Source organism: Furipterus horrens, unplaced genomic scaffold, assembly GCF_987537825.1.
Source record: "Furipterus horrens unplaced genomic scaffold, mFurHor1.1.pri manual_scaffold_10, whole genome shotgun sequence".
Classification (NCBI taxonomy): Eukaryota; Metazoa; Chordata; class Mammalia; order Chiroptera; family Furipteridae; genus Furipterus; species Furipterus horrens.
In genome coordinates, this window is record NW_028327180.1 from 42,986,209 (window position 1) to 43,000,969 (window position 14,761).

General features: G+C 42.3%; 1 protein-coding gene across 6 annotated transcripts in view; it reads left to right on the plus strand.

The window, feature by feature from the left end:
* Positions 1-14,761, plus strand: part of SMARCA4 (SWI/SNF related BAF chromatin remodeling complex subunit ATPase 4) — an 86,752-nt gene that overhangs the window by 33,137 nt on the left and 38,854 nt on the right. For all 6 annotated transcript variants that reach the window (XM_090289607.1, XM_090289606.1, XM_090289602.1 and 3 more), the window contains exons 14-16: positions 7,207-7,328; positions 7,674-7,824; positions 9,228-9,391. In XM_090289607.1, coding sequence (XP_090145733.1) covers positions 7,207-7,328; positions 7,674-7,824; positions 9,228-9,391 — 437 coding nt within the window. The remainder of the gene's footprint in view (positions 1-7,206; positions 7,329-7,673; positions 7,825-9,227; positions 9,392-14,761) is intronic.

Consider the following 14,761-nt stretch of genomic DNA (forward strand, 5'->3'; position numbering starts at 1 on the left):
TTATGTTCCAAATCATTGATTTGAACCCCAGTGTCCTTCCCTTCACTATTGGTTTTGTGTGGATTTTCCTTCATTTCATTTAGCATAGCCTTCACTTCTTCCCTTATGTATTTGCCATACTTACACATATCTTTCAAGTCTGTGAGCATCTTTAATATCAGTGTTTTGAACTCTGCATCTGTTAGGTTGGCTATTTCCTCGTCACTTATTTCTCCCACTGGAACCTTGATCTGTTCCCTTTTTTGGACCATACTTCTCTGTCTCCTCATCTTGACAGGCTCCTGTGTTTGTTTGCCTCTGTGTTTTAGGTAGAGCTGTCGCACCTGTTACATTGTAAGGGGCGGAGCCTTAGGTATTCATCAGTACAGGACAGCCTGTTTCACCACATTGTGGCACTGTGTGTGAGGGAGGGGTCTGAGAGGGAACAATGCCACCTGTTCAGCACTCACCCCTCTTCCAGTCACTTCTTTCACTTCAGTGTGGGACTGGCGCCTCTCTAGCTGTTGTCCTGGGTATCGTTCCCAGAGTGGGTGCGTCTGCAGATGCTATAGGACCATGGGGGCACTTTAAACAAGCGGACTCTGCTGAGAGGCTGGCAGTTTCTTCCTCTGCCCCAACCCCCACTTGTTTGCACAGTCAGAAGCAATGAGGCTTTATTTTCCCCAGTGCTGGGACCGTGAGCTTTGCGTTCTGGTCTGATGCTGGGAGGTGTCCCTCCCTACTTTTTAAAACGTGTGACTGTGGTTTCCCCTGGCCTTCCACTGCCACTGCTACTGCCGCATCCACACTGCACCCTCTCTGCCCTGGCTCCGCCCCTCTTACCTGTCTGGATGAGTATTTCTCCTTTATATCTTTATATGTTGGACTTCCACGCAGTTCGATTTTTCTGGAACCTCTGGTTGTCTAGTTTTTAGATAGTTGCATTCCTTCTTAGTTGTGGAGGGCAATGTAGCATGTCTGTTTAGGCCTCCATCTTGGCTGGAAAAGGAAATGCAAAAAATTTTAATTTTGGTGAAATCCAGTTTATCAATATTTCTTTTATGAATTGTACTTTTGCTATTATATCTAAGAACTCTTTAAAGTCACAAAGGATTTGCTCCAGTGTTTTCTTCTAGAAGTTTTATAGTTTAGGGTCATAGTTGAGTTGATTTCTATGAGGTAGAGGTCTAAGTTTATATTTTTTGCATATGGATATTCACTTTACATATCACCATTTGATGAAAAGACTATTTCCCCCATCAAGTTCTCTTGGGATTTCTATGGGAAATCAGTTGACCAAAAATGTAAGGGTTTGTTTCTTACTCTCAGTTTTATTCTTTTGATCTGTGTGTATTTTTGTTGTACTACCAGTCTCTCTTTATTATTGTAACTTTATAAGTTTTAAAACCAGGTAGTGTTTTTCCTCTAACTTTATTGCTTTTGTCTATTTTAGATTCTTACATTCCTGTATTAATTTTCGGGTCAGCTCATCAGTTACTAGAAAAATTATTGCTGGGATTTTTATTGGGTTTGACTTGAATCTATTTATCAATTTGGGAAGAATCCCATCTTAACAATATTTAGTCTTCCAATCCATGAACATGGAATGTCTCTCCATTTATTGTGATCATCTTTAATTTCTTTTAGCAGTGTTCTTTAGTTTTCAGAGTACAGTTTTTACACTTATTTTATTAAATTTATTCTTAAGTATTTCATTCTTTTGATGCTATTATGAATAGAATCTTCTTGATTATATTTTTAGATATTTTGTTGCCATTATATAAAAAGAACAATTTTTTATATTGATGTTTTAAAATATTAATCTTGTAGTCTATGAACTTGCTAAACTCATATTGTTAGTTCTGATAGTTTTGTTTTGCTATTTTTGTGGATTCTTTAGAATTTTCACATGCAGGATCATGCCATCTGTAAATAATGGCAATTTTACTACTACCCTTCCTGTCTATGTGCCTTCGATTTCTTTTTTCTTGCCTCATTGCATTGGCTAGATTCTCCAGTACAATGTTGAATAGAAGTGTCAGAAGAAGGCATCCTTGCCTTTTTTTCCAGTCATAGGGGTAATCCATTTAGTCTCTCAGTGTTGTTTGGTGTTAGCTGTAGGTTTTTAGTAGATGCTCTTTATCAGATTGAGTAAAATTTCTTCTCATCCTAGATTATTGGAAGTTTTTATCATGAATGGGCTAGATTTTGTCTTCTGCTTTCTGTCATAAGTAGATTGTTTGGTTTTTGTCTGTTATCTACTAATATGCTTTATTATATAAATTTTTGGATATTAATTCAACCAACCTTGCATTCCTGGGATGAGTTCTACTTTTTCCTGGTATACAGTCTTCTCTGTATATTGCAGTGTTGCTAATATTTTGTTGAGGACTTTTGGGTCTGTATTCATGAGGGATATTGATCTATAGTTTTACTGTGGCATCTTTGTGTGTCTTTGATATTAGGTTGATATTGGCCTTATAGACTGGGTTGGAAAATGGTCATTCCTTCTCTACTTTCTGGAAGAGTTTGTGAATAATTGGTATTAATCTTAAAATATTTGATAAAATTCCCAAGTCAAGCCATCTGGGACAGGGCTTTTCGTTATGAGAAAAATTCTTGGTTACTAATTCAATTAGATGTTACAGGTTTTATTCAGATTTGTCTACTTTTTGAGTCAGTTTTAATAATTTGTATCTTTCTAGGAGTTTGTCCATTTCATTTTAGTCACTTGTTGACATAAAGGTATTTATAGTAGTTCCTTATTAACATATTTCTATGGTGTTGGTAGTGATAGCTCTTTCATTGCTCATTTTGGTAATTTAGTAATTTGCCTTTTTATTTTGTTTGCTAGTCAATCTAAGCTTACATTATTGGTTTGACACATTTATTCTGTTGTAGGTATTTGAAGCTGTAACCTTTCTTCTGAGCATTGCTTAAGTTGCAGTCTATACATTTTGATATGTTGTTTTTGTTTTCATTTAGTTAAAAATATTTTCTAATTTCTTTTGTGATATATTGTTTTTGTCCCCTGGGTCATTTAGAAGTGCATTATTAAATATTAAGAATTTGATAATTTCCCAGATTTAAAAAAAGTTCTTATACCTCCTCAGAAAAACAGTGAGTGTCTGTTACATCCTTTGGAGAACCTGTCTTAGGTCACAGTGTTCGGAGCTTCTGGTTTTAGTCCCATAACCTCTCTTTGAAATGACTTATCTGTTTTTGATTTGTGAAGATACTTTGTATGGTTTTAATTCTTTTAAATTTATTGAGGCTCATTTTATAGTTTAGCATTCTGGGGACTGTTTCATGTTCACTTGAAAAGGATTCTACAGTCTTTGGGTGTAGTGTTCTATTTATGTAGTTATATTGAGTTGGTGGATAGTGTTATTCAGGTCATGTATGTTTGCTGATTTTTCTCTGATTGTTCTATGAGTTTTTGAGAATGACGTAGTAAAATCTCTAACTCTCTAACTGTTCTTGTTGAATTGTCTCTTTCTCCTTTAAATTCTGTCAGTGTTTTTTTGCTTCATATATTTTGAGGCTTTATTGATAGGTATATGAAGGGGGACCCATAAAAATGGAATTTATTTAAAAATTGTGCATTTATTCTTACTTGTTTAAGCTTTAAGTCACCTTCAAACAAAGTACTCTCCATTTGATGCAGTATACCTGTTGAGACATTTTTTTTTATTGCTCAAAACAGTTATTGAACTCATCGCTTTTGATGCCATTTAGTGCTTCTGCTGTTTTTTTGTTTCATCTCTTCCACATTGGCAGAAGAGTTTCCCTTTGAGGACTTTGTTCAACTCAGGAAACAAAAAAGTCACTCAGGGTGAGCTTGGGTGAATAGGAAGGGTGGGACAAGGGGGTCATGATGGTTTTGGTCAAAAACTGCTGACCACTCAGCGTGGTGTGGGCAGGTGCACTCGTAAATCACCCATCATGAAATGGGCAAATGCATTGAAAGAGTCTTCAAAAATAAAATTTCACTGAAGCTGAACACAGCCTCTCACAACAGTGCCACCTGGTATACTGATACAGATGGGTTCCTAGTACACTCACCTAGCAGGGGAAGCCTATACTACAAGGAGTGCCCTCCAAAGGATAATTCTGGTTTTGGAGGGGAGGTCTCCCCCTTGTATTTAGTCGTTCTTAATACTCTTAACATTTTATCATAAAATGTCTTTGTCTCTAGTAATTTTTATTTTATTTTATTTTATTTTGTTGTCTATTAGTGTGGTCATTCCACCTTTCTTATAATTGCTGTTTGCATGATGTAAATGTTTTTGTTATGCTACTTTAAAACTGTTCATTTGAATCTGAAATAGCAGATAGCTAGATCTTGCTTTTTATCTAGTATGCCAGTGTCTGCCTTTTGAGCTTTATACTGTTCACATTTAATTTATTGATATGACTTTGTTTACATTTGCCATTTTGCTGTTTCTTTGTCTCCTGTCTTTTTCCCCTCAGTTTCTCCTTTACTGCCTTCTTTGGGGTTAACTATTTTTTAGTTTAGCATTTTATTTTTTCTGTAGTTTTTGATCATTACTAAACACTTTTAGTTATTTTCTGTATTCTCATCTGAGGATATGTTTATTGATTTGAGAGAGAGAAACATCAATGTGAGAGAGAAACTTCGGTTGGTTGCCTCCTGCATGCATCACCCCAGCTGGGGATTGAACCCGCAGCCTAGGTATGTGCCCTGATCAGGAATCATACCCACAACCTTTTGCTGTATGGGACAATGCTCCAACCAACTGAGCCACCAGCCAGGGCTCAGAAGGTATTTTTTTTAACTTTCATTTTGGAAGGATAATTTAGCAGGACATAGAATTATTTGTTGATAGCCTTTTTTCCTTTTGATGTGTTTCTACTACTTTCTGGCTTCTTGTTTTAGATGAGAGTTTAGCCACTAATTGTATTGATGCTCCTCTACTTGATGATTTGTTTTTCTCTTTCTTGCTTTCAAGATTTTCTGTTTGTCTTTGGCATTAGCAGTTTGTTAAATCTATCTTTGTATTTATATTCCTTGGTGTTTGTTCAGCTTCTTGTCTGGGTAGTTTTGTGCTTTCTGTCAAATTAGTGAGGTTTTCGTTACTGTCTTCTATTGAGATTCTGAATTTTTAAAAATTTATTCATTTGAGAGAGGGAAAAAAACATCATTTGTTCTTCCACTTTTTTATGCATCATTGGTTGCTTCTTATATGTGCCCTGACTGGGGATCAAACCCGCAACCTTGGCATACCAGGATGACACTCCAACCAACTGAGCCATTTGTTGATTTGTTGTGCTTAAAAGATGGTTTCCTTTAGTTCTTTGGACATATTTATAGGAGCTTTGAAATGCTTACAATAATAGTTCCTTCAAAGTTATAATTCTACGTCTAATATCTGGGAATAGAGACAGGTTCCATTGCTTTTCCCCTGAGTACTTAACCACCCCTTCCTCCTTTTTCCAGTACCATAATGTTCAGTGGAAGCCTATTTTAGCCACTTTAGATTCTGACTTTACCCCTAGAAAGGATTGTTTTGATAGTATTATTTGTTTGCTTATTTAGTTATTTACATGGACTTAATCTGTGGAACTGTTTCCCCCACAGTGTGTGCTGTCTTTGGTGTCTCTGCTCAGTTTATTGCTTTCGTTTTTTTCTCATTTAGTCCTGGTTCTCAAGGAGTCGAATGTGTTTGTTAATAATTTAGTAGTCATCCAATGACTGGGCAGAGATTGTGCTCAAACACCTAGAGCCAGTGAGGCTTTTATTTTCTGCTTAGCCTTTTCTCGTTTCCTTAGCACATGGGCGCAGCTTCAGCCAGTAACACGCTTTCCCAATGACAGCTGAAAGCCTCACGTCCACTGGCAGTACCATTGGCGTGGGCATCACCCACTGCCATAAAATGTCTGAGTCCCCATCAGCGTCAGCTGCCAGTCCTCAGGACCTGCCTTCCCTGGCAGAGCCTTCATGATGGAGTTGGAGGGTAGGAGACATGGAAGCTGTCCCAAGTAAGAGCACCTCCAGTCCCCACCCTTCTTACCTGGAGTTCAGCAGTGTTCCAAGCATTAATACTTCTCAGTCTCCTAGACACCTGAAATGGTTGCTTCTACCAGTTTTGTTCAGCTCTAAAGTCGCTTGTTGAAGAGAGAATTTGTTGGCAACCTCACTTAGACTTTGCCAAAAGTCTCACCTGTATTTTAATTTCAGACATAATAATACTAGTTAAGGTAAGTTCCTACCAGTTATGATTATTTTTTTTCCTTTCGCCCAAAGTATTTGTGCTATCACCTATTTATTATAAAATCATTTTGCATACACCAAGACAAATTCCACTGGACTTTTATTGGAATTATTTAGCAGGTCAATTAGATATATTTTTTTAGTTTTATAGGAGTTTCATAATATCTAAAGAAAATAATTACTGGGACTCTGTATGGTTTATACAGGAATACAAGGATGATTTACTATTGGAATTGCATTCATGTGTATTTTATTACTATATCACACAAAAATCCCTTCATCTCAGTAAATGCTGAAAAGTCACTTTCATGAAACATTTATACTTAATTTACGGGTTTATAGAAAACCTCTGCCTGTTGTCACCAGTATTATTTGACATATTTCAGGTGTTTCAAGCCATATCAATAAAGCTGGAAGTAAATCAGGAGGAATGAATATTGAAAATTGACTATTAAATGTTTTATACTAAGTCCTGAGTGATGTATCTCAGTTGGTTGGGCATTGTCCTGCAAAATGAAAGGTCGTCAGTTTAATTCCCTGTCAGGACACCTGCCTGGGTTGCGGGTTTGGTACCTAGTCACGGCGTGTACTGGAAATGGCTGATTTACATCAATGTTTCTCTCCCTCTCTCCCTTACCCTCTCTCTGAAAATAAATAAATTAAATCTTTTTTAAAATGTTTTATATTGAGAAAAATCCAAGAGATTCTAGTGATAAAACTGCTTGAAAGGTTGGACGAGGAATAAATGTGTAGTATACATTGTGTAATGGGGGCAGGGGGCATGAAGAATCTATTATTAGTAACTGAAGTACAAAGTATCCTGAGACAGCTTTGAAGAGAAGTGTCTGGACTCTGCTGGGACAACTAAAAATAATATACTGATCAATTAAAAGAAGAGTCATGACACATTCCAAAAGTGTGTTTTCCCCCTTGAATTCCTGAGCCTGTCCCTATGGGTTGTCTTGAGGTGACAAAGGTTTGTCTCCTCGTAGGAGGAGGAGGAGGAACAGCCACAGCCAGCGCAGCCTCCCACCCTACCTGTGGAAGAGAAGAAGAAGATTCCAGATCCAGACAGTGATGACGTCTCTGAGGTGGACGCCCGGCACATTATTGAGTAAGGCGTCCTTGCACATGCACCTGCCCCACCAGCTTCCTTCACTGGGGTATGGGCAGGACCATTAGATGCCCAGCTTCTCCCTGGACAGCACTCACCACTGGCCAGCTGGCAGCCACTGTGAGACCACAAATGGGAACCTAGTCTTGCCCCCCCACCCCCACTCCTCCCTGGATTAGCATTTGCTGCCTTGTCTTCCTTAGAGTGTCCAGCTACACTTTTGCTTATCTTAAGGCTCAGGTCACGGGTCCTCAGATAGAAAGGGCGGGTCCAGAGTCTTGTGTCAGAGTACATTGTCACAAATAGAAATGTGTGTCCTCATACACCGATTCTGTTTGCTTTCAGGAATGCCAAGCAAGATGTTGATGATGAGTACGGGGTGTCCCAGGCCCTCGCTCGTGGCCTACAGTCCTATTATGCTGTGGCCCATGCTGTCACCGAGAGAGTGGATAAGCAGTCGGCACTTATGGTCAACGGTGTCCTCAAACAGTACCAGGTGAGGCAGGAGGGGGCCGTGTTCACATAGCAGCCTCAACAGGTGGGTTCCCAGCTTGTGGGAGGCTTCTGAAGCCGAACAGACCGAAGTTCACATTCTACTCCTTGTCTCTCGTACCTCACTCTTTCTCTCTTAAGCCTCAGTTTCCCCATCTGTAAAGTAGAAACGTGATCTGTTAGGTCAGCCAGCAGGAAGAAATGAAACGGTACACAATAGCAGTATCTGCTGGGTGTTTGACCTATGCAAGGCAGGATAGCAGCATGTTCTACACTGTTAGCCTCTGAATCCCCATGGGTGCTGAAGTAGGCACTCTTAGCCTCCACATTTTACAGGATGAGGGGGTGTGTGACTGAGGAACAGAGAGGTGCACTGATTTCTCAGAATCTCACAGTCTGGAAGTGGTCAAACCAGTACTGGACCCATGTTTTCTGGAGCTCTGTGCAGTGTGGGACAGTGAGGAGTGAGAGCTTAAATGTCAGGAGCCAGCAGCCCTGGACTTCACTCTCCCTTCTGTGAGGGTGAAGTGCGAAGTGACATTGGCATCAAAGCTCCATCTGGAACAGCCAAGAGTCAGCGCTTCCACAGTAGAAATTTCTTTTTCTCTGGCCCCATATCCAAGCTCATTTATGACCTCCCAAGAGACAGCTGGTTTATCTCCAGTGGAAAAACTCATTTCCCTGATTTTCTGTTTGGTTGTGCCCCATACACGCCAATTTTCCCTAAAGGAACTCTCAGAACCTCCATGCCAATATCAAGTTCCAAAGACGCAAAGCCTGTAACCAGTGGCAATTTCTGGTGACCAGTGTAATCAAAGGAATCAGAACCTGGCCAGAAGTTACTTCCTTAATCTGTTATGGAAATTTCCACATTTTTCTCTACAACTTTATATTCCATTTGAAAACAGTTTTATTTAATTGCCTGTATTGCAGAAACTTTGCAAACTTTGGAAAGCTCTCAGTTAATCTTCATACAATGGTTAGGCAGTCATTGGCTGTGTGGTGGATTCATCAGCAGGTACCCCTGGAGCCCTAATGATCTCCCAAATCTAGTGTCACATGGCTGTGGTCAGGTTTGTCCCAGTGCGCTATGTGGCTTGGTGTCAGGCAATAACAGAGGGACCTTATAACAGAAACTTAAATACAGATGTTATCTGAAAAGGAAATTTTATATACTGTACATATATTATTAACATAGCAACCCTGTGATTTCAAAGGAGTGCTTGCTGAGGATGAGGCTAAGGAGAAAGGGAGTGGGGTAATTGAGAGCAAAACACCACATAAACATGGCTATGGGCAGCTGGTGGCTAAGGCCGCACTTTTTCTTGGTCATGCTCAAGGCTGAGGCATGGGGAATGCTCTCAAGCCTGACCTGCGCTTCAGTGCTGGCTGCTCCTTTCCTTGCAGATCAAGGGCTTGGAGTGGCTGGTGTCTCTATACAACAACAACCTGAATGGCATCCTGGCTGATGAGATGGGCCTGGGAAAGACCATCCAGACCATAGCGCTCATCACGTACCTCATGGAGCACAAGCGCATCAACGGGCCCTTCCTCATCATTGTGCCTCTCTCGTAAGTGAGCCCACCCCTGGGAGCACCCGGCACGATGCCCTACTGCCCAGCTTCAGTGGCACCCCATGCTTCATCCAGACACCTGTGGGTTAGCTTACTCAGACTTCCCTAATGAAGTATCACAGCCTTATGGCTTAAACCACAGGCATTATTTTCCTGGAGGCCATATGTCTGAGAACAAGGCATCAGCAAGGTTGGTTTCTTCTGAGGCCTCTCTCTTAGCCTAGCAGATGACCATCCTCTCCCTGTGTCCTCACACACTCTTCTCTCTGTCACTTATACCCTAATTTCCTCTTTGTATAAGGACACCAGTCATTGGATTAGGGCCTGTCCCAGTGACCTTATTTTAATTTCATTGCCTCTTTATAAACCCTTTCTTCAGAGACAGTCACATTCTGAGGCTTTAGCATTGAGGACTTCAACATAATGGCTGTTAGGGGGAGACAGCTCAGCCCATGACAACCTGCCTATGATTTCCAGGGGCAGAATGGGAATGGGGCGGTTGACAGTGTTCGTTCATTCTCTCAATTGGGACAGCTCCCACAGGATGTCCTGAAGGTTCTCTCCAAGCCCACAATGAGCAGATTTCACACAAGGGAACTAAAGATCATCCTGTTAGAAGTCTGGGGTGGAGCCATGAGCAAACATTGTTTCCACCCCTTACCAGTGGCACTGGAACCCTGTCAGTCCCATCCCAGCCCTGGTGACACCAATTCTCTGGTGTGGGGGGGGGGGGGGGCCTGGGCGCCCAGACAGCACCCTGAGGAGGTTCTCACTCACCACCTCTTTGAGCCGCTGGCCTCTTTCCTCCTTGCAGACACCCTTCTGGGTCCATGATTCCGCCAGCCACTCTGGGCAGCCCTCCTCCCAACTCAACCTGTGTCACAAAGTGTCTTACCTGCCTCAGGGTGTTTCCAGAAGTCCCAGGACTCCTGCTCATAGACCCAGCTCAGGTCACTGTTAGGCACCAGTCCAGGTACGGGCCTAGGTGGGTGGTCTGCTCTGTTGCCAGCCTTATGTCTGCTCTGGGCCTGGCCCTGAAGGGAAAACCCTCCATCTTTGGCCCAGCGCTCAGTGGGGACCACATCATCTTCAGATCAGTGAATGAAGGGAAGAATGGGAAGCCGAGTGCTCATGCCATCCTGCCTTTAGGACAGCCAGGCCTCCAGAGACCATGCACCCATGCCTGGGGATCACAGAACTCCACAGGAATTTAACTTGGAGAAATTCATTTATTCTTTGCCTTCCCTTCCTTAAGGTGGTATAAAATAGGCCACCTTGGCAGGCTTCGTGGAGAGGACTGTTTTCTGGTGCGGTAGGTTCCAGGATGACAGATGTTCTTGCCTCCTCTTTTGTGGTCAGACCCAACTTGCTTCTCACATTCCCACTACACTTTCCTGTGCTGTCTCCCAGCCCTCCAGGGTCTGAAGTTCCCTATCTGTTCCCCCAAAGTGTAAGTTAATCACACAGCTTTCTCCAATGTGCTGTTCTGCAGCCTGGGTTTTTCATTTTTAACTTTTCATTTTGAAGTTATTTTAGCCCTAGCCAGGTGGTTCAGTTGGTTGGAGTGTTATCCCGTGCACCAAAGAGTTGCGGGTTTGATTCCTGGTTAGGGCACATACCTAGGTTGCAAGTTCAATTCCCCATCAAGGCACATACCTACGTTGCAAATTCAGTCCCTGGTTGGGGTGCATATGGGAGGCAACTGATCTGTCAGTCTCTCTCTCTCTCTCTCTCTCTCTCTCTCTCTCTCTCTCTCAAAATCAATGAACATATTCTCAGGTTATGGAAAAATAAAAAAAACTTTATTTCAGACTTATAATAATTGTAAAAGGTAGTGTAAAGAATTCCTATACCTCTTTCACCTGGCCTCCCAAATCATCATAACCCCAGGACAGTTAATACCAGGAAGGGAGCAATGACTTAATACCGTTAATGAATCTAGAGATCTTATTCAAATATCGATTTCCCCATTAGTAACCTTTTTTCTGGTTCTGAATCCCACTTTGCATTTTGTTGCCACATCTCTGACATTCCCCAGTCCATGTTCGTCCTTTATATAAATCTTGACACTTGATTTCTGGTCTGGGTCTCCTTCAGATTGTGTTTATGTGAAGTGCCTATTTCTGAAATTTGAGCCAGGAATCCCCCAAGAGAGATGCTGTGCCCTTTTGGGGCCTCATGTCAGGGGACATGAGGTAAGGGTGACTGGTCTTGGTGATGTGGTGCTTGCCAGTTTTCCCACGTAAACCTGGGTTTTCCTTTGTAATTCGTAAGTATCTTATAGGAAGGCACTTAGAAACCATGTAAATAGCCCATATTTTCCTAGGAATTTTAGCATCTGTCAGTTGAGTCTCCCCCGAGATATTACTGTTGGAGGTACCAAATAGTGGATTTCTCTTTCTGTCATTTCTTCCACATGTATTGGAATTCCTCTGTAAGGAGGAACTATCCCTTCTCCCCCAATTAATTCATGTAATTCTTTTCTTTTTTTTTTTTTTTTTTTTAAGGTTTTATTTATTTATTTTTAGAGGAGAAGGGAGGGAGAGAGGGAGAGAAACATCAGTGTGTGAGAGAGAACCTCAATCGGTTGCCTCTCACAAGCCCCCAACTGGGGATCTGGCCTGCAACCCGGGCATGTGCCCTGACTGGGAATCAAACCAGCAACATTTTAGTTAGCAGGCTGGCACTTCATCCAATGAGCCACACCAGCCAGGGCTCATGTAATTCTTTATATCACCATGGGTTTTATTATAATAGGAGCCCAGATTGGACACTTATCATTATTTATTTTATTCCCTAAATTGTCCCAGGTTTGGTCTGAGGAGACCTTTTTTCCAGTAGGTTTTAACCTGTCCCTGTCATTGTATTGTGGTGATGGTTTTACTTTAGAATCCTTACAGATTTATGAAAATGATGTGAAGATACTACAGAGAGCTCCTGTATACCCTCCCCCCATTTGCCCTGGTGTTAACACCTTACATGACCTTGTTCCATTTGTCACAACTCAGAAGCAAGCCTTGGCACACTACTATTCACTGAACGCCAGACTTAATTTGTATTGCACTGGTTTTTCCCCAGTGCCTGGTTTCTCTTCTAGGATCCTATATTACCTTTAGTCATCACGTCTCTTTAGCCTCCCCTGGTCTCAGATTTTCCATAGTTGTGATGACCTTGATGGTTTTAAGGAGGACTGCTTGGGTGTTCTGTAGGGTGTTCCTCAGTCTGGGTCTGTCTGGTGATTCTTCTCATGCTTACACAGGACACAAACTATAGGTTAAGTGCCCCTCTCGTCACATCATGTCAAGGGCAGTTACTATCAACATAACTTCACACTGTTGACGTTGCACTTGATCACCTGGCTGAGGGGATGTTTGTTAGCTGTCCGCTGTGATGTTTCTTTTTTCTCCCTTCCATACCATATTCTGGAAAAAAGTCACTCTGGTCATCCCATTCAGCTCCACCTCCTTGAGGGGGAAATACATACAAAAATTATTTGAAGTTCTTCTGTACAGAAGGTCGCTTTCTCCTCTCCCAGTTGTTTATTTAATCATTTCTTGTAACTATGGACTCATAGGTACTTATTTTATATTTTGGACTACAATACTAGTTTTCTATTTAATTCCTCAAAGTATTCCAGCTGTGGCCATCAGGAGCTCTTTCATTCACTATTCTGCCCCCATTACTAAGGGGTGTTTTGAGCAATTTAATTTTGGACAACCAAAGACACTCCAAGCTCAAGCTTGTATCTTTTCCACCCAGGCCTGGAATCAGCCCGGTTTGTCTTTAATTAAAGACTGGAATTGGAAGCCAAGGCCTGGGTCCTAGGTGTACTTTTTGCTCCCAGGGTGTCCTTCCAGCCCCTCTCAGTGGACATCACTAGGAAGCATGTACATGTGTACGAAACCTTGTATGCACATATACACACAGCACTGCTGTGACCAGACATCTGTATCTCTTTTAAGCTAAACATGTCCGTACTGCAGTCTGATTCTCAGCTAGGACCACATGGTTCATTTGAGGGCTTTGTTTATTTGTTTGTTCCCAGTGTACCTGTATAGTATTTTCAGAAGAGTTAGTCACGAGAACCAACTTTACCACCTAGAATATTGTGTTTAGATCCAGCTCCTTTTGTCTTTAGTCTTCCAGCTTCCAGTTAAAACACCTTTTTCCTAGGTTATTTAAGTCACCTCCTTTCCCCCATTCCCCTCAGTGGGGTTATGCCATGTGTTGCTCTTCAGCCTTTTATATTGTGTTCCACCCAGACAAGGTCCAGACAGTCAACTCCTCCAAGCCGGAAGAGCTGCCTGTGCCCTAGAGAGTGTTGAGCATTCAGCTGTCCCATCCATCAGTTGGGATGTGCAGCTCTGCACCTTGAGTTTGCTTGTTGTGCCTCCCTCTTGACTGACCTCTGTCCTGTGTCTATCTCCTCATACCCCTTCCTGCTGCACATGCTCCCCAAACCCCAGGCTTTAGTTTTCAGCTTCTCTCTCTTGGGCTATCTGCCATTGCTCCCTGCAATAGAAGCCTGACCTCAGAGACTGGACCAAGGCAATCTTGCTGATCCTCAGTAAGGGGACATCCAGAGCCAGGCCATCTGGGCAGGTGTAGTGGCTTCAAGATGCCATCACAGCCTGGAGCTCTTGCAATTTTCTCTTCAGTCATCCTTAGCATGTGACTTCTACTAGCAGGCTTCTTACCTCATGGTTGCAAAACGGTTGCACTGTTTTCAGCATCTCGACTCAGTTCGAAGCATAATGGACAGGGCAAAGGACAGCAGCAGCATATGGCATCTGAATCTCCCCACTCCCCACATGCCTTTGGTAGCTTTCCCTGGCTTTCAACCCAGTAACATGAGCTTTCATCTTATTGGCTCTGACTGTGTCCACCTGGTGGATCCTGGCTGCCAGGGAGCCTGGGTTTCAGGTAGAGATAGCACCACCCTTGTGGGGCTTCTTGGAGAGAGGAGCTGGATGAGCCATGAGCAATCTGCCACTCGGCTTGTCTTTACAAACCACCCAGTCTAGGCTTTCTGAGTGGGTTCCTTCCCCGACCAAAAACTATGTGTCTCAGTATTTCTCTGAGAATTTTCCCCCATGTGAACTTGGCTTTATTGTTCCATCACCCTCTCTTGAGGCTCTGTCTTATAATCCCAAGTGACTCATGCCTCCTTACCAACCTTCTTCCAGTCACTGCCAATCTGTCTCCTTCCCTCCTTTTCTTGGCCTTGCTCATTCCATGGAGGAACAGCCACAAGTTTTCGCTCCCATGCTGCTCCCCCTCCTCCAGTGCTTCGCCTGAACCTGGCTTGGGCTCACCTGCTTGTCATCTTCATTCTGTGTCTTACTGGGCAGGAGCCCTCACTTTATG